Below are 20,413 nucleotides of genomic sequence, written 5' to 3'. Positions count from 1 at the left end.
ACCCTCTGGCTATTACAATCTTCTGCCCTATTTCCACAACGTTCCCTGAGTTTAGCTTTGGTAGTTGTGTTGAAGATGTATCTCTTGGGCCTGGGCTCTTCAACTTTGCATTTTAATTTTTTTAATTTTTTTAATGGTTTCCTTCTGTTGCAAAGAGAAGTTCCTTGATGAGGCGTGAAGACTATATTTGTCTGTGGGTATAAAGACAAATACGTAGTACTTACTATGTTGTTTTAGTAAGGTGGTGATTGTAGACTCTCCTCCAAGATCCATGACCTCACTGGCCCTGAGGGGTTGGCTAGGTTTCCAGTACTAGGTACAAGTTCCCTCTTTTTAAGCAGGCATTAAGTCCAATCAGAGAGCTGTTGGTTAGTGCAAAGGTACACACACATGCCACTTCTGCACCCTGAGGGTTATCATGCCATGCTGGTTGTTACTGTGGTTCACGGGCATCACAGCTGGGTAGGACTGGTGGTTATTTCCTTCCTTTGGAAGCTTGCACGGTACCTTCTGATACCATGAAAGATAGTCCTCCAGGTGAAGGCTTTCACATTGCCAAGTCCTTACCTGTGATCATTGCCTAAAATATGCAACCAGAAAAGACCAAGACAAAGTGCAGCCACAAAAAGGAATGGGAGGTACGTCTATCAGTATCCAGCCAGCCAGAGAGATGGCGTCAAGGGGGAATAAAGTACCTAAACTTAAACCAATTAAGGAAATAAAAGCTGTCTGCTGCTAGTTGTGTGCAGTGCAAGTGTTAAGGGAGGTATTTAAATGACAGCATCCACCTGCAGTCTGGGGTTGGCATGGCGGTGGTGGTGAGGGTGAGTATAGCTGGGGCCATACCAGATTTCAAATAATTGCTCATGGTTATTTGTTTCAATCAGAGTGATGAGTACACAGGTATTTCTGTTATTTGTGCCTTTTATTGCATAACTATACTTTAAAATACCATATCCAATCCAAAGCCAAGGTAATGGGCTTGGGTTGTGTGGAGCTGGATTACATGCCAGGGCTGGAGGGAATGCATGGCAAGAAGACCCTTGAAATCTATGTGGAGATGCTTGGGTCTTGTAGAAAATAAAGGGTGATGGTCTAGAGAGACTCTGAACGGGAAGGATGGATTAAAGGGCAAACTCTTTTTCTTTCTAGCAGCCTCCTACAAGCTAGGCAGGTGCTGTATCACTGGGCTACACACCCAGGCTAGTCTATGATGGGGAAGCTATTGGCTTGGACTGAGTTAGTACAGTGGCAATTCCCGCTGTGCAATTCCACACTGGCCTTCTACCTCCATCGTCGGGTACATCGTATCAGGAGGCAGAGTCAGCATGCTAGAAAGGTACCGAGAAGTTGCTGCAAGTTAGGACACCTTTATTTTTCAATACTGAACAAGCAAAAAAAAAAAAAAAAAAGGGAACACTCTTTAGTGATCAATCTGTTACCAGATTCAGTACATAAGTTGCTCAAATCAAGCACAAATGCATGCAGCTTTGTCATACATTTTGTTTCAACTTTGTATTATTTATTAAGGCAAATGAAACAACCACCAATGTTCATGCTGGGATTACACCTGTTGGTGAGCAGAAACCATATGGCGTGGTTACAAGAGAACAGGAAATTCATTGAAAGCAGTCTGTGAGAACCAGTTTTCTTTCAGAATTTGTACTGAGGAGTATTATAGAATTCATTTTTATTTGTAACCTGTGGTGTTATAGATTGAATTGTGTTTTTTCTAAATTCGTATTTTGAACTCCTACTCAAAGCATCACAATGTGTTGCCGCAAATTAAGCTAAAATGAAATGAATAGATCTCCAGTCCATTGCCAGGTTAAGACACAGACATGCTTGGAAGAAGGACTATGTGAAGGTATGTGGTGCACGTAAGGGCCCATCTGAACCAAGGAGGACAGCCTCAGAAGAAAGCAGTCATGCCCACATTGCCATCCCTGATGCACCAATTTGCAGAACTGTGAGGAAAAGTACACCTGCTGGTGAAGGGGTCGTGTGGCCTTTGTTATGGCAGCCCTTGCAAACTGATCATGTGCCACATGTCCTTTGTACCAGTGTAAATTATAATATGCCTGTCTTGAAAGATGTAGACGCAATTGTGTCTTCACAAAAATATGTTTGTAGTGCAGGGATATAACTTAGTTAGTAGAACACTTTTCTTGAAGGACCTATGTTTAGTAGTCCATACTAATAACCCCAGTGCTGAGGAGGCCAAGAGAGAGAGTCCTGGTTGGGGCTCACTGCCCAGCTAGTGCAATCTATTTGTTGAGTTCCAGGTTAATGAGATACCTTATCTCAAACAAGGTGGACAGTGCCTGAGGAATGGCAACTGAGGTTATCATGTCTTCTGGTCTTTTCCCACACATAAATGCATTTACATACCTGTGCACCTGCACGCACATGAACATGCATGCACACACAAAAATACCCTTGCTTACACCTTGACCTCTAGTTCTCACTTGGAAATAGCATCTATGTTGTAAATAGTCAAATAATGTTACAGTCAAACAGTGAGGCTAGAGTGGGTCCCAGTGTAAGGACCATTGCTCTTAAAAGGGGGAATCGGGACATAGACAGGCACAGGGAACGAACATGCCATAATGGCAGAGGTGCCAGCAGCCAGCAGCTAGAAGATGCCTGGAACAGACTCCCCAGAGCCCTGTCCCTGCTTCAGACTTCTAGTCTCCAGGATCAGAGAACAGGTTTCTAAGGTTAAAGCTCCTCTGAGTGTGGGGACTGTCAAGGCAGCTATAGAACGAGAAGCCGGATGCTAATACAGGCTGTTCTGACCTCCCAAACATACTCTGCAGAATTAAATCATGTGTTTATGGCCTGGAGTGGAAAGACAGAAGCCCATATATCTCTGGTGAGTGGTCCAAGCCTAAAATATAGTGGTACTGTTTGCAGTCATCTGTCAAAGTCCAAGCTTGCCCATTTCTGATGCTGTCCACACCTGAGGCCTTGAGTGGAAGCTACACCATATGTACACCTCATGACTTCCGATTTTGTCTCCATTTCATTTCTTCAGACAGAGTGGTGGGGGATGATGGGTAGCCAGGAGTTCCCAAGCAGTCTATAGTACATGTCTGGATCTGATTATCTCATTCTCACAGCATTCCCAAACAGCACTATTCCCCCCAAAAACGTCTTAACCCTTCACATCCTGGTCCCCACCTCAAGTCTCTTAGCCTGCACTATGATGAGATGCCCAGCTTCCCATTTTGACTCTATAGGCTCTTTGGCTTCGCCGTTTATTTCCTGTAGTCACTGTTTTATCCTGTCTGTATGCTTCCGACTCTTTCCTAGATACCAAGCCCCACAGGGGACCCTTGTCAGAGGGGGCAGTTGATAGTGTACACTCCACAGGGCAGCACCAACCTGTTAGAATGTAGGTATCCTTTGGGAAGCAGCCTGTTGCAGTTTACCATAGCATGGGTTTTTTGTTGTTGTGTTGTTTGCACACATGCATGTGTGTGTGTGTGTGTGTGTGTGTGTGTGTGTGTGTGTGTGTGTGTGTGGTGTGATATTGGGGATTGAAGCTAGGGTCTTCCATATACTAGGCAAGAACTCTACCAATGGAGTTTTGGTTCAGCCAATCTATTTGATTGTTCAGTGTTTATCTAGTGCCTGTTTTACCCACCCAGCTGTCTGTTGGGAAAGGTTTTGTTTGTTTGCTTGTTTTTGCTCAGGACCCAAACCATAGAGAACAAGAAAACCTCCACTAGAGAGAGGGTGATATAGTAGAACCCTACAAAGTTTTAGGTTCTGTGACTATCAAACATCCATGGAGGACTGAAGGTGTGGCTTAGTGGTAGAATGCTTATTCTACACAAAACAATAACAAAACATCCATACTGTGATAGGATGATGTGCTCCATGCTAAAAGATATCCTCATCATAGGTGAGCATGGTGATGTAAGCTACAATTCACCACACTTGGGGACAGAGGCATGTGTCTGTAATCCCCGGTAGCTAGGGAACAGAGGCAGGAGGATGAGTTCCTCAGGCCATTTAGAGAAACCTTGTTAGAAAGAGCTCAGTAGCAGAGTGCATCCTCACTTGTACCAGGCCCTGGTCTTGATCCCAGAGCTGTAAGAAGACAAGTCCAGAAACTACATTTTAATGCCCACATGTCATCGCCACTGCAGGAGAAGGGAACATCTGCCAGTTAGTGCAGCTGATTGAAACATGTTGCTTTCAATCATTTGGACATGATTCAGAACACGTGTGGTGATGTGCAATATTGTGCCCTTCGTCCCTCCCTAGGATACAGCCTTTTGATCTGGACGGTGCCTAAGTCATGGTGTTGCTTAGGTTCTTGATGGGAACTCATTAGGGCGGTGTCCAGAAAAGGGCAGTTTGTCATGTGAGCCCTTAGTCAGAAAGGAACGCAATGCAATTTGAAAACCAAAGCACTTAGCTGGAAGACTGCCAAAGCGATCAGGAGAGGAAGCAAGAACGGAAGCGTCCACGAAGGACTGGGGACTCCAGGACGTGTGCCTTGTCGACTCTGCCTCAGGGCTTAAAGCTTAATAGTGTTCCCACTCTGTTTCCTTCCTTGCCACGCTTACTATTCCAGACTCTTATACTTCAGGCTACAAACCCAGGGAGATCTGTGATGGGAAAAGTAATTTTTTTGTTTGGTTTTTCGAGACACGGTTTCTCTGTGTAACAGCTCTGGCTGTCCTGAAACTCACTTTGTAGACCAGGCTGGTCTGGAACTCACAGAGATCCACCTGTCTCTGCCTCCCAGGTGCTGGGATTACAGGCGTGTGCCACCACCACCCAGCTGGGAAACGTAATTTGGAAACCACTCCAATCTGTAACGAATGCATCTAGTATTTTGTGATGCAGGGACAACCTCAAAATAGCTTTTTGGAGCTGGATTGGGACATTTGGACTAACCTTGTCAGAGTTTAAGCCAATTCAGCCAACATCCACAAAGTTCCACCTCTAAGATGTGCACTGACTAACACAGGACACAATCTTACCTGCCTGGGAGACAGACGGGACACAGTGATGACACACCTGTCGGTGTGACACACTGAGCAAGCTGGATTGTTTCCTGGGAGAGTGAGTCCTCTAGCCCAGACTTGAAGGATGACTCAGTTATTGCCAGCGGACTGGGAGGAGGGACAGCCCAAGCTCGAAGGTCAACAAGTGTTAGCTTGGTACATCTTTAGACTGGAGCAAAGAGAATGTTCTGGCTGTGACTGGGAGGGTGAGACCAGAGGGCAAGTCAGGACGTGAGGGGCCCTTTGAAGCCCTGCTCAGGAATCAAACAGAAGTCTTAGTGGTCAGAGAAGACACACTAGGCTACATATTAGTATCACCCAGGAAATATTCTTGACCTCCATTGGCCTCTTCAGGCTTTATCCTCTTCCCACAAATAAATGAATGGAGTGTAGCTAAAAAACTAATCTGGAGCTGGTACAAAGAAAAAGAGAAGGGGCTGGGACTGTATCTCAGTGGGAAGAATGCTCGCCTAGCTTGCAAGAAGGCGCTATTGAAACCTTGGTTTGTTTAAAGGGAAGGAATAAAGGAAGGAAGGAGTAAATGAAGGAAGGAGTAAAGGAAGGAAGGAATAAAGGAAGGAAGGAATAAATGAAGGAATGGAGGGAATAAAGGAAGTAGGAAGGAAGGAAGGCAAGTTGCATTTAAGAAACTGATGTCAGCATTGAGAGAAGCCCCTGGATTCTGCGGGCTGTGCCTGGAGTCCTGTGGTGTGTGTGTGTGTGTGTCTGTGTGTGTCTGTGTTTGTGTGTCTGTGGGTCTGTGTATGCATATGTTCACTTGTATTCCCAGGAGTACAGTTATCCTCCATCTTTAAAATGAAGTCAAAAGCTCAGGACCTTGGCCAAAATGGTCCAGCTCATTATCATCGTCCCTGCTGTAGTCTCCCCAGCAAGGTAGTCTAACAAGTTACCAGCTGTGCGAAATCTCTTTCCAGAAGACAAGCTCCCTCTTACCCACCTCAATTTCCTTCCCCCAGCATGAGATCTCTGGGAAAAGTCTGATTTCTCAGAGTCCACTGTCTCCAAAGTCTGGTAGCCGAAGGGAGGGGCACAAGTGTCTCTTAATATTTTAGAGATGGAATCACATGTTAGAAGTTTTTTAACTTAAAATTAAAAAATATTTTATGTGTATAGGACATGTGTGCAGTACGAGAGGAGGCTGGAAGAGGACTTGAAATGCTCTGGAACTGGAGTTACAGACAATTGCAAGCGGCCATGTGGGTGCAGGGACTTGAACCTGGGTCCTCTAGACCCCAGTGAAGCCACCTCTCCAACTCTACAAACCTGTACTTGGTGTTTCATTCCTTCGAGGACAGTTACAATCTTTATTTATTTATTTATTTTTGTTTTTTCGAGACTGGGTTTCTCTGTGTAGTCCTTGCTATCCTGGAACTCCCTCTGTAGGCCATGCTGGACTCAAATTCACAGAGGTCCACCTGCCTCTGCCTCCTGAGTGCTAGGATTAAAGGTGTGTGCTACCATTGCCTGGCTCAGTCACAATCTTTTGTCTTCACAGTCCCTGAAGTCCTGAGAGGAGGGCCCACCTGGGGTTTGGACTCCACACATCATTCTCTGTACTCAGCAAAGGGAAGAAGTGTGCAGAGACCACAGCGCAGAAATCCCTGGGGAGTGAACACAGAGAAAAATGATAGTGAACTAAGCAAATCTGTGTACTACATAAATTGAAACCAATGGGCTGCCAAGAAATTAAAATAAGCAGATAAATATGCCCAGTGTGATGAAAGAATATTGGTAACACAAAGTTATTCATTAAAGTTAGATATTAAATATAGCAAAAATAGTGCAGTTGATACATAATATTACATAATAGAGTAATATTAAGATGGAAAGAGGTGAAGACAGTTTGGTGAACTAGCTCAATTCAATAGCCCTCTCAAAATAGAACAGAAAAAAATAGATGGAAAGTGGAAGAAAAAAAGAAAAATGAAGAGACAGGGATTAAAATGTCTACAGTGGGATGATAATATAGAAATAGAAATATAACAAAGGAAAGGAGAGAATATTTGAACAAGTAATAACCACACTTTCTCCAGAGTGAAAGGGGGAAGAGACTCACAGAACAAGATAGGTGAAAGTCCCGGACGGTGGTGGCACATGCCTTTAATCCCAGCATATGGGAGGCAGAGGCAGGCGGATCTCTGTGAGCTCAAGGCTAGCTCAGTCTACAGAGCAAGTTCTATGTCAGCCAAGGCTACACAGAGAAACCCTGTATGGAAAAACCAAAAAAAAAAAAAAAAAAAAAAAGAAGAAGAAGAAAGTAAGAAAAAAAGGGAAAAAAGAGGGGCATAAGAGATGGTTCAGTGGTTAAGAACACTTGACACTTGCTGGTCTTTCAGAGAGCCAGAATTCCTCACAACTGCCTCTTACTCCAGTTTCAGGGGATCTGAAGCCCTCTTCTGGCTTCCAATGAAACCCACACACATAGTTCCAGGTTCAAGCCCCCCTACTCCCAGCTAAGCTTTTCACTTGGGCTCTGGGGATTTGAGCTCAAGTCCTCATAATTCATTTCTAAGTGGCACAGGGAAACTAATTATGCAAACTTCTGCTTTGGAATTCAGTGTATGACTCGGTGGGGAAGCTTGGAAGCAACGTTCTCAATGGCAATGTGGACAGGCTGGGGTCCTACAGCGAGTGCCTTTCCACCCAGGGCCCTGGGGGAAGTTTCCGAGGCCAGTACTGCAAGCTTCATATACTGCAGGTGAGTGAAGGGGACCCCTGTGCTAGCTCTCGAAGGATGGTCTATAAGATACAGATCATGATATGACTCTATTGCTTTTCCTGGCTGAAAACAGAAAAGGAAACTATTAAAACATCTCACAAGAAGGGGGGCCTAGATTTTTGTTTATTCTTCTGCTGCTTTTGAGACAAGATCTCACTATATAGGAAAGGTTGACCTGGAACTTCTGACATAGCCTGGGATTCTCAACCTTTCCAATGCTGTCACTCTTTGATACTTAAAATTATTTTTGTTGCTTCTTCATAGCTGTCATTTTGCTACTTGGGAGACTGAGGCAGGAGGATTAAGAAATCAAGGATTTCTTGAGTTACTAGAGGCCTGGCCTCAGAAAACAAAACAAGGGCCTGGGGTGATGGCTCATTGTGTTAAGTGATTGCTTCAGAATCGTGGAGACCCATGGGTAGATTCCGCAGCACCCTTGTAAAAGCTAGGTGAGGTCTATAACCCCAGCTCCTGGGTGTGTGTGTGTGTGTGTGTGTGTGTGTTGTGTGTGTTTGTGAAATGTGTGTCAGAGACAGGCGGATCCTCTGAAGTCATGCCTAGTCAATCTAGCTAAAACTGATGAGCTGTAGGTTCAACCCTATCTCAAAAACTAAGATGGAGAGTGATGAGGGAAAGACAATCTATGTCAATATCTGGCCTCAACATGCACCCCCACACACACAGACTAGCATTAATGTTAAAGGGCATTGTGTTTCCCAGGATGGAGCAGACTACAGTGTGGGTGTGTGCGTCCCTGATTCTTGTGGTGAAGAGGATGTGACCATGATGTCTCAGCTGGGTAAGTACAAAAAAATACAGTCAGACTACTGTCTCAGCATGAAGTTTGAAAATTCCAACTGCTTAGGGTCAACAAAGACAGCCCCTTCATGGCCTTCATGGCCACACTTAGTCTTCATCTTGGTCAGTCAGCTTAACTAAGAAAGATGGAGGGGAGGAAAGTTGGGGACAGAGGTGTTAGGGTGGTAGTGGAGAAGATGGAAAGGAAGAGAAAAACAATAGCCAGTAGATAATTGCCCTGATGTAATAAAGACAGAAAGTTAAATAGTCTCCCCACAGCTGCCTCATTAGGCCTGGTGACAGGAGTGGGCAGTGTCTGGTTCCCATACTGTGAATTCTCTGTTCTGCCTGTGTGTCTGACAACTTCGGGGGTCAGAAAGGTCATTTGAAACTTGGATTATGTGAGGCCAATAGGTTGCAGTGGATTAGCACTGAGAGCCCAGCATTTGGTCCTGGTTGTCACTTCCCAGTCGTGCGATCCTGAGCAAATCATGTAATCTCCCTGAGCTTCAGTCTCCTGTCTCTGCAGCAGGAGACCGACAGGCTCTGAAGTTCAGAGGCTCCCAACAGCCTACCGCCTCACAATCACGTCTGACCTATGACCATGTGGAGGAATAAATACATTTCAGCCCATGGAAACTGGTTTGATCTTTTACAAGTATTTCAAAAATTTCTAAGCAAGAGCTTTAAAGCCTAAAGTTTGTTTTTAATCACTAGTGATGAATATTAATTTTGGTCATCTAAAAAAGAGTTAACAGCTCATGACTGAGAGTTCTCCTTCAAAGAGTGAAGCTATTCTTGTAACTTTAACTTGCCCTCTGAGTTTATAATAACACTCACAGCTTTGGGTACATTATCTGTCCAGTCTAGTGTTTCATGTGCTGTTTAAAGACAAGCAAACAAAACCAACCAGCCAAACAAACAAACAAACAAACAAATAACCAGGCACGTTGTCATGTGCCTGCAACCCCAGCACTCCAGAAGATAAGGGAGGAGGAGTCATGAGTCCGAGGTCAGCCTGGGCTACAGAAGAAGTTTGAGGATAACCTGAGCTACATAGCAAGACATTTTGTATCAAAAATAAAAAAATAAGAGCTGGTGACCTATCTCAGAGGCCTAGTTCTTGTTCAGTATCTGAGCAGCCCCAGTACTACCAATGAAATGAAACATGTTATGAATCAAAGTCAAACTTTGGTTCTTGATAGATAAGTGATGAATATCATAAAAACAAAGACAGGTGTGTAGCTATTATGAGATTAGCATTTCAAACGAGCAATCAAGGCTACAAGTTCAATGATTTGCCTTGCTTTAGGAGATTCATCAGTTACTCTGATGTTTCTGGCTAACACTAAGTGAGCCACCTTAGTGTTAGCCAGAGCTGATCAAATAAAACGAAATGCTGACAATCATTGCTGATGAGAAAATATATTTTATTCTCCGGGAGACATGAAGAAGTCACTTCCTGAGAAACCAGAAGAACCAGCCCCGGCTAGGGTGAGCGAGGAGCTGACTTGGGGCGGTGCTGGGGAAGTTAGGGTTGGCCAGCAGAACTTCTTTCCAGCTTTGGCACGGAGGCAGGGATTGAGATCAGAGCATCTTTCCCCCGGGGGACCAGTTCCCCATCTGGAAAGGATTTGTTAGCTATTTCTTAAAGCCTTTTGATGGTGTTGCTAATATCTCCCCTCCAGATGTGAGGGCATGTGGTTCAGGAATGCCAGGTGGCTGCTGTTGGTACAGGCACTGCTCATTGGAGCAAGAGAACAGGAGCAGCCACAGCAGCCAGACCAAGGGAGGATGATCAAAGCATTCCTGAGAGAGAGACAGAGAGAGAGAGTGCCAGACAGAAGGAAGACACACAGAGAGAGAGAGAGAGAGAGAGAGAGAGAGAGAGACAGAGAGACAGAGAGAGACCCTGGATAGGTAGGAGGGCGGAGCCTGGAGCACATGCTGCTGCACAGTGGTTTCCATGGCTTGTTGGAGCATTTCAACTGACAGACATTGCATGATGTGACAGTTAATCTTCCCTGTCAGCATGAGTGCATTTAGAATCACCTGGGGGACTCAGCTGGAGTGTCTGTGAAGGTGTGTCGAGAGGTTGCAGGAGGACTCATCCTGAATGTGTGGCTCTGATCCAGTGTGTGGGTCGGGGTGAAGACTGAGTAAAAGAGGAAAGGGAGGAAGGAAGATCAGTGTCCGCATTCTCTTTTTCTGGGTCCACAGAGATGTGAGCAGGCAGCCTCATGCTGCTTCTGTCACAGCCGGGAGCCACTCATGCACCAGGACTTCCCTGCCACAAGGGACGGTATCAAGCCACGAGCCAAAAATCAATCCTTCCTGCCTTCGTTTGCATCTTGTCAGGTGTTCAGCCGCAGTAATGTGAAGAGTGCTGAATGTGTGTGGCTTCCTGAGAATAAAATTGTGTCATCCCAGGGCATATGGACTCTAGATCAAACCTGGGTACAAAAAAGGTATAAAACCCAGCGTAAATCCCTTACTGTATTCATTTCTCAAGGCTCCTATCACCAGGCTACGGTACTTGGGAATTTTATTTTCTCACAGCTCTGGACAGTAGACACCTGAAATCAGGTGTTGATGAGGTTGACCGCTTCTGGAACCACCTAGCAGTGTCTAGTATATGCCTCTCCCTTAGCTGGCAGCTGCCAGCAGTTCTTGATACTCATTTGCTTACAGATATACCTTGTCTCCTTGGCTTGTAGACAAACCATGCTCCCTTGGCTATAGACACACCATGTCTCATTGGGTTGCAGATACACAGTGCCTCCTTGGCTTGTATACACACCATGTTCTGTTTAACACCGGGCCAGCGAATTTTATCTGCCACCAGCAAGAGGGGGCTACACATTTCCATTCTCAGGGGCTCGCTCTAGGTCTATCCTTCAGAATTTTTCTAACAGTTTTTCATGTTCACACTGTCTGCTTGGCAGGAGCCAAAAGCATCAAAATCTGAGCTGCCTGGCATCTAGGTTCACCGTCTTTCCCTCAGTGTAAACGGTCCTCTTTGATGCTTGGCTGGTTTTTGAATAGCCTTACCTGTTAAAAGAACCAAGCTGACCAGTGGCTCAGCAAAGGCTGTCTTCCCCTCAGATCTCGGATCTCTCATGACTCCCCAGTGCTGGCTGAGCAGTTGCGATTATCTAGTAGCAACTCCTTGAATTATCCACAGGTTTTTCTCTGGCTAGGATTCAAGGGGATTTTTTTTTGTTCAGTAATCTTTTATTGAAACATCTTCTCTTGCTGCTTCTTAATTCCCAAAGCCCTCCATTGATGTCACCTATGATGTCAAGAGGGTGGCAGTCTGCAGCCACCAGGATATTTATTTATTTATATTTTATGAATGAGAGCTCTCCATGTATACCTGCATGCCAGAAGAGGGCATCAAATCCTATTATAGATGGTTGTGAGCCACCATGTGGTTGTAGGGAATTGAACTCGGGACCTTGGAAGAGCAGTCAGTGCTCTTAACTGCTGAGGCATTGCTCTAGCCCACCCCAGATTATTCTTAATAGTTCCTGAAAGTTCTTTGGCTAAATACTGGTGAGGCACCTGTAAGAAACTGTCTACAGCCTCATCAAAAGTGTTATTTCCAATGTGCTTACTGGTTTCTGGACCTTTCTGTGTCCATGGTTTCCTGTGGGCTCTGATGGTGGTGCAGAGGCAGAAGGTACAACCTTATCTGGGCCTGTTTGTCCTGAGTGGTCAGTTTCACCATCATCCACAGACCTTTCCAGTCATTGGTTGCTATGGTAATGTCATCAGCAACTTTTCTTTTGCTGCTGCTGGGAATTAAAACTGGGTCCCCTAGAAGAACATCGTGCTCTCTCACAGCCTTCCCTCCAGCCTCCTGAAACTGTATTTTTACCTAATATGTTCAATCTGATGAATTTATCTGAGGCAAATTCTCCTGTGTGTAAGATAAGGTGAACACATCTTACAGGTTGTTAAAAGTTACAGACAGCGATGGAACCACACCTCACATCTCATAGTCACTTAATGAACTGTAGTGTTTATGGCCATTAATAATCGGTATAGCCATTTTGTGGAACCACGTATCCTCAGTGTTTGCCAGGGCTTGGGCAGTGTTCACGTCCTGATTCGGAGTGTGACCCTGGGGAGTTGCAAGAGTGTAGATCCCAGATCACTCCCAGACTTCCAGGTCTGAAGCCTCCAGGGAGGAGCCAATAGTTCTCCCTTCACCCCGGGTCACTCCGGCTTGCAAACATTTGAGATGGAACACTGATCTCATTGGTAAGATCTTTACGTATCGATTCTTCCAAGGACTCATCAGACCTGTCCTGAGTTGGTGTTCCCAAGTGAGCTTGAGTTTTGGATGGTGCTCATCCCGGAGTGGCTGGCTTCCATTGTTTTGTTCCACATTTTTTCCATGCTTTTGTGTCTCTTGCAGAGACTTGCTCACAAACAGACTTGAGTCAGTACCAGCACCTTTAGATTTAGCGTTCCCAGGGCCATGTGCCAGAAGGGATGTGAGAGATCAACGGATGGAGAGTTCAGGAAACTCTGGTCTATTTCCGCCTGGGTCAAATGTCTAGGTCTGTGGTATACTGGCTGCTCTTGTGTGTCAACTTGACATAAGCTAGAGTCATCAGAAAGGAAGGAGCCTCAGCTGAGGAAATGCCTCCATGAGACCCAGTTCTAAGGCGTTTTCTCAAGTAGTGATCAATGAGGGAGGACACAACTGGTGGTGAATGGTGCCATCCCCGGGCTGGTGGGCCTGGGGTCTATAAGAGAGTAGGCTGGGCAAGCCAGGGGAAGCAAGCCAGTAAGCAGCGCTCCTCCATGGTCTCTGCATCAGCTCCTGCCTCCAGGATCCTGCTGTATTTGAGTTTCTGTTCTTAACTTCCTTCAGTAATGGACAGCAGTGCTGAAGTGTAAGCCAAATAAGCCCTTTCCTTCCCAACTGGCCTTTTCTTAGTGGTGTTTCATCCCAGCAATAGAAATCCTAACCAAGACATGTGCCTTTCAGCACCTTTTTATGTTTTAAGAATTTATTGTGTGTGTGTGTGTGTGTGTGTGTGTGTGTGTGTGTGTGTGTGTACCCATGCCTTTGCACAGGTGCCTGTGGAGGCCAAATGAGGGTGTCAGCTTCCCTGGGGCTAGATGTGTAGGAAGTTGTGAACTTTCTGATGTAAACGCTGGGAACTGAACTCTGGTCCTCTGGAAGGATCGTATTTACTTTAATCCCTGACACATGTCTCTACCCTCTTTTGGCATCTTTGTTTCTTATTTCCCACCCACTATTCATAAAGCAGATAAATTTGGTCTTTGGTATTCACGTTAGATTGGGTCCAAGAACCCCAGGAGACTGAAATCCACAGGAGCTCAAGCCTTTATATAAAATTTCATAGTGTTTGCGTAGAATTTACATAATCCTCTATTAACCATCTCTAGCTTATTTATAACACCTACAGTGAAGGCCATGTGCATAGTTACTCGATAGTCATACTATATCATTTAAGAAAATTGATGAAAAGTCTGTAATCTAAAAATACTGTCAGCCTCAGAAAAGCCAATGCACGTTAAAATGCCGGCTCTGTGTGCAATGATAGGAATACACTTGGGAAGGTCTAAAGCAGTGACATGGGCTCTTCTTCTCTCTTGGTAGATATTCTAAGGTTCAGAAATACTTCATTTTTGGCACCCTCCCTCTCCCTCTTTACAAAAAACTCTTCCTCATCACCTTGTGAAAGTGTGGCCCGATGTGCTGCTGGGGTGTTTCTGCTGGACACGTTTGCCACCGTGTGTCTGTAAGTATGGGCATCTGAGGTACCCAGCTGGGAGTGGTGTCAGTGTCCTCTCATCAACCTCTCTCACCAACTAACTGTACTTAGTGTTGAACTTAGTTCCCTGAACGGTGACTGGCCAATGCTGTCTAGCTTCCAAATTCAGTGGTCTGAATTTTGTGTCCACTTCAATATTCCTACATTGAAACTTTATCCTGAACATGTTGGAGTCAGGTGGGACCTTGAGTAGATAACCAGGCCATGACGAACCACCCTTATAAATGAGATTAATGTACTCCTAAAAGGTACCAAGAAAGGTTCTTCACCCCTTCCTTCCTCCAATGTGAGGTCAGCTAGAACGTACCAACAACTAGAAAACCGGCCCTTTCCAAACCCAAGTCTGATGGTGACTTGACTTGGGGACTCCCATCTTCCAGAATAATAATAATAAAAAAATCATGTTCTATTATTAATAAGCCACCAGCCCATGACATTTTGTTATAGCATCCTGTGCTGACTAAAATACAAGGAGATCACCATTAAACAAGGAAGTATGAAAGCCCTCCAGGGAAGACAGACCAAGCCCAAATTCAAGCGGGACCCATCTCTAATCATTCCTGGGCTGAAAATCCCTTTCTTGGTGTTGTGTTTTTCTATTTGAGACAGCACGTCTCTATGTATATTAGCTAGCCTTGAACTTAGGACTGTCCTGACTCAGCCTCCAGCATGCTGGGGTCACAGGAGTGTCTCCATAGCCAGTTGATGATCTTGTTTCTCCTGGGGTTGCTTTCTCTGCATCTTTGGTGTTACGTGAAGGCCTGGTCAGGTTTCTTCTTTCTGCAGGTCCATCACCTTGCTAGGCCTTGTCCTTCCTGTGGCTGGGACTGTTTACATGGTGGCCAGGGGCTGGGGCTTAGACCTCAGGACATCGCTGGCACATGGGACTTCTCCTGCAGGTTGTGAGAGTCTGCCTTTGAGAAACATGGAGAGCAATGGGCAAAGAAGCAGGAACCCGCAGACCGGTTGCCAAGCTCACCAATCCCCATCAGGACACCTGAGCAGAGGAAAAAGTAAGCATTTTAAGCTAGGACCACCCCAGAGAAATGACTCAGAGAAGTGTGTGGTTGGAAAATAATTCCTCCTGTTTGGATTCTAGTGAATGCCCAGCAGCTCCTAAATGTCAGTGGAGGCTGGATCGCCACTGTTTACAATTCAGCCTTTGTTTACCATCAGGGTGCTAAGGCAAGGCAAAGTCACCAACAATGACAGCTTATGTCGGGTACAATTATCCAGTGTGTTTCTGTGCTGATGAAAGCCTGGGTCAGCAGAGAGTTAAGGGGTTCACTGTAGTTATGCAGTGATCATGACTATTTTTAGTACTATAGATTCATGTACAGCTCTGAAGCCAGTGTGCAAGCATAGCTAATCAATGTATCTGAGCAGGAAATAGATAACTCCAATGTAGCAAAATGATGCTTCCATTGGGGCCCACTGTGTTTATGCTTTGGTGAAAAATTAAGAATATCAGTTTCAAGGGTCATGGTGGCATACACCTTTAATCCTAAAATTTAAGAGGCAGAGGCAGAATAATCTTCTGTGGTTTTGAATCCAGCCAGGACTACATAGTGTGACTCAGAGAGAGAGAGAGAGAGAGAGAGAGAGAGAGAGAGAGAGAGAGAGAGAGAGAGAGAGAGAGAGAATATTAGGTTCATTTCCACCTGCATATATGGAAGCGAAACATAGATCGATAGATAGATAGATAGGTGATAATATCTATCTATCTATCAAATCTATTATTCATTATCTAATATCTACTTACATACCTATCTATCATCTGCACACCATTCAGAAATTGCCTGTTTATGCAAATACCTTCCATCTATATGGAGTAATTTTTAACAAATTCCCCTCAGGTCTTCAAAATTGTCTTTCCTTACTCTAAAAAGGGCCATAAAAAACTTTAAAAATCTCAGGGAGTTGGCAGGGTAAATATGACTATCAATTAAGTAGCTTCAAGGAGTATGTCCCACGTGGAAAGAATAGCAGTGATTTTTCTTGATCTCTCTGATCTTATTTGAAGTTTACACAAAAATCAGCATTGACAGTAACATAATTACAGTAACAGATACATAAACCCCAGCATCAAAAAAGCAATAAAAGACAGAGATAGTCTGAGAGGATACTCAGAGGCTTAGAGTTCTGGGGACCAGTTCCTATGCAGAAAGGGAAGCAGATCTTCCTGCCAGGGGGCAATGTCAGTCCCTGCTGCCCCTCAGTATCTACACAGAAGCCTGAGGTAAGCCATTCTCTGTTTGTTACATTACATCCCTGTCATATTTTGAGTACATTAACAATGGGCTCACCCATGTTCTAGAAGTCTACAGTGACCTCTTGTGATGTGTCTGTAGATCTTTCTTTGCACCTGACTGATTTGTAGACAGGTCCAACTCCAGCACGGTAGAGAAAGGAGTGCTTGGCCATTCCTAATCAAATCTGCCTTGACTTCTAACCCTGACCTTGATCATCTTCCACATATGCAAAATAAGAGTCAGCATGGGCTAAGTTGATGGAGTTCAATGCAATTATATGTGCTTGCCTCTTAAAGTCACCCTTTCCCTCAGCCTCTGTGTTTTAGCTGGAAGAGAGGGAAGAAGGTCTTTGCCAAGACCTCCTCCTGGGGTGCCCCGATCTTGCTGGGCAAGCAGCAGGTCCAGTTACCTTGCAGAGGCTCTGTCAGACTTCAGTGAACTGATGGGCATCACATCTCCATTGCTTTCAGCAATGCCAGGCTGGACCTCAGATGCCATGCTTAGGACCCTCTCTGACTTAAAGCAGACACATGTACAAAGTGTTGGGCACCAGCGTGGGCCTTAGGTTCCTCCCCAAACTGAGATCCCCGGGTCTGCATCAATTTTATTGGCAGCTATTTATCTGTCTGTCTGTCTGTCTGTCTATCATCTATCTGTCTGTCTGTCTATCTATCTATCTATCTATCTATCTATCTATCTATCTATCTATCTATCTATCCTTCTCTTATATATTACACCCTGGCTGCCCTTTCCCCTCATCCTCTCTTTCTAGCCATGTCCCCTTCCCCCAGATCCATTTCTCCTCTGTTTCTCTTCAGAAAAGAGCAGACCTCGCAGGGATTTCAACCAGACATGGCATAACAAGTTGCAATAAGATTAGGCACAAACCTTCACATCAAGGCTGAACAATGCAACCCAGTAGGAGAAAAGGGTTCCAAAAGCAGACAAAAGGGCAGGGACAACCCCTGCTCAAAATTACATGGATTCTACATGTGAGGCAATGTGGCTCAGAAGGTCGGAGAACTTGGCTGCAAGCCCTGGTCCTGCGCCTTTCATCACAGGAACCTGGGGGAGGAATCAGGTGACATCGGATGCCGGGCAGTGCTGCTCACAGTGCTGACTGCCAAGGCTTGGGGAACACAATTCCTGCCAATGAAAGGGTGGATGCAATGCCTGCAGCAGTGGGGCATCACAGGGAAACTCAGACTGGCTGCCGGAATCTCCAGAGACCAGGAAATTAAACTTCCAACAACTAACACTGCTAGTCGTTTGTGAATACATTCTATAAGGACATATCTGTAACCATAGTGTTTCAGCTTTGCCCAGGAGATCATGAGGCCCTCAGGGCTGACTTGGACTTTGGAGAGTCTTTTGTCCCAATTCCATTCATTCGATTGACTCCCGGATTAGATTACATACTATGTATGGGTGTATCCATATACAGCACTTGGGAGATGGAGGCAGGAGGACTGCCAGCCTGGGCTGTATAACAGACTCTTGTCTCAAAAAAAAACCCAAAGATAACAAACACTACCACAACAACACCAGGATATAAGCTAAGTAGACAAGATTAACCATTCTTGTGACAAATACTGATAATTGCAAAGATGATCTTGCAAATGCTCATTACTTGGTGGTCTCTATTCAGAGTGATTTATAAACATTATCTCATTTGTTATTCATAGTCTATGACTACAAGATCTACCTTGACTCTTGGTTTGCAGATGTGGAAACTGGAGTGCAGAGAAGTTGATTCACTTGCTGAGGGTTACAAACCAGACTTAGAGCCAGGAGGATCTAACTTTAAGGGGCAACCTGAATTAACATACCACCTCTTCCATCCTAATGTTTGTACCTGGCCTATGTTGGAGACATTAGTACAAAGTGAGAGTCCTTGGGACAGCCCCAGGACACTGTTTCAGGTGAAATGCTGTTCTCTGGACCTGCTGGTTTCATAGACGTTTCACTTTCTCCTGACCTTTGTAAAGCAGACCTGGGGTCAGGGATTGTCCTCCCTAGTACCTGAACTTGGGCAACACAAGGCATTGTGGAACACCAATATCAGGTTAAGACTAGTAGGGAGAGTCAAGGTCCAAAACAGATATGAGAGCCCAGAGATAGACCTTGAGGGGACTGTGGAAGCCTGAGTTGAGCACTTCAGATTTCTAAGCCAGAGTCTGAGGTCTCTGTGTGAATTTTGGTTCACTTAAGGGTGGTGTGTAGATGGGTCTGGTTTTCAGGAGGGTTCGAAATAACTCCACTCTTGCTCAGGATTTCTAGGAGCCATGGATGGAGTTCTACAGTGCTTTTCTTGGCAAAAGAACATGCCAGCCATCTGTACTCCAGAGCTGCCAGGACGCACCTGCCAGACACTCAACGGGATCCGAGTCCTGAGTCTCCTGTGGATTGTCTCGGGACATACTAGTCAGATGACTGCTTGGCTGTCTTTGGGTATGGGGAGCTGACTGGCTTCTTCTCCAGTGTCCACGGGAAAGAGAGCCCCTTCTATGTGGGCTAGCGGTGGGCATGGGATGGGAGCCTGAGTGCTGTCTCAGGAACAGCCAGCCTTCCTTCTGTTCTGGAGACACACTGAGACTTGCCATGGCATGTGACCTCCTATGCCAAATTTCCCAGGGCTGCAATCACTACCACTCCCCTAGGTAGAAATCAGGTACCCAGTGATGTTTAGCCATTGTGTGTTCCCTTGTCTACTAGGTGTGACAGGAGGTAGCTTCCCCATTACTGAAGACTAGGCAAGTACAACCAAATGTGGTGCATCCACAGTAAATCACCATTTCTGGACATTGCCACACACTCATCCATAATTCGATGTCCATCGCTCAGTAACAAAGGCCATCTCTCAGCAGGGGACCAAGTAGGTGAATCAGAACTAGAGGCCAGGACGCTGAGGGTAGTTACAGGAGCCTCTGAAGTGATGGGCACCTGTCTTAACTCTGTGAGAGTCCTAGAGCACTGTGGGCCTCATAAGAGCCAAAGGGCACACACACTCTGAGTGACAGGGACCTTAGTCACCCCCCTCATTCCCACTGTAAGCTCACCCCTGACATTGTTCTTACAGCTCTCCCAGTGGGAACAGAAATTGAAAGTATGCCTCTTGCTTTTTCTCAAAGAGAAGTCCTCTGGTTTCCTTTGGCTGAACTAAAAGACCTTGTTTTTCTACACATTTGTTATAGATAATGTGCTTGAATGGAAAGCCAGAGTGCCTGTCAATCCGTTGTACCTCTACTCTCGGAGTGGTCCATTCTATCTCGGGGTGGATACCTTTTTCCTGATCAGGTGATGAGGTTGACGTTTGGTGTCTGTTGTTACATTCGTTAAGGGGTGTGTGGGTGTGGGGAGGGTTGTCATTCTCATCTTCCTAAGAAAAGGAACATGACACTCATTAATTCACCTGGGACTGGGCCTCTGTTTATGTTGTCTAGATAGTGCTCTTGTCACAGCTACTCTCTGCAGTATCTTCAGTTTGGTAGATGAGTTAAAATGATGCTGAAAATGGCCTTTTTAAAAAGTTGAATTTTAAAAATATCTTTATTACATTTTATTTATTTATGTGTGTGTACACATGTGTTTGTATGTAGTATGTTGGTGTATATGTGTTATGACATATGTGTGCTGGTCAGAGGACAGCTTGTAAAAGTTAGTTTTCTTGTCATCATGTGGGTTTTGTGAATTGAACTTGAGTCATCAGGCTTGGTGGCAGACACATTACTCTGCTGAGCCATCTCGACAGCTCATATACGTTGATTTTATTTGTTAAACTCA

General features: G+C 45.1%; 1 protein-coding gene across 1 annotated transcript in view; it reads left to right on the top strand.

The window, feature by feature from the left end:
* The window catches only part of LOC101827059 (O-acyltransferase like protein-like), a 47,351-nt gene that overhangs the window by 2,364 nt on the left and 24,574 nt on the right, over nucleotides 1-20,413 (top strand). The window contains exons 2-7 of the mRNA XM_040741686.1: nucleotides 7,604-7,743; nucleotides 8,485-8,563; nucleotides 14,204-14,345; nucleotides 15,165-15,391; nucleotides 18,902-19,081; nucleotides 19,825-19,927. Of these exons, the coding sequence (XP_040597620.1) occupies nucleotides 7,604-7,743; nucleotides 8,485-8,563; nucleotides 14,204-14,345; nucleotides 15,165-15,391; nucleotides 18,902-19,081; nucleotides 19,825-19,927 (871 nt within the window). The remainder of the gene's footprint in view (nucleotides 1-7,603; nucleotides 7,744-8,484; nucleotides 8,564-14,203; nucleotides 14,346-15,164; nucleotides 15,392-18,901; nucleotides 19,082-19,824; nucleotides 19,928-20,413) is intronic.

This window comes from Mesocricetus auratus, unplaced genomic scaffold (assembly GCF_017639785.1).
Source record: "Mesocricetus auratus isolate SY011 unplaced genomic scaffold, BCM_Maur_2.0 Super-Scaffold_6730, whole genome shotgun sequence".
NCBI lineage: Eukaryota > Metazoa > Chordata > Mammalia > Rodentia > Cricetidae > Mesocricetus > Mesocricetus auratus.
The sequence above is the reverse complement of the archived record's forward strand: the minus strand, read 5'-3'. Positions and strand labels throughout refer to the sequence as shown.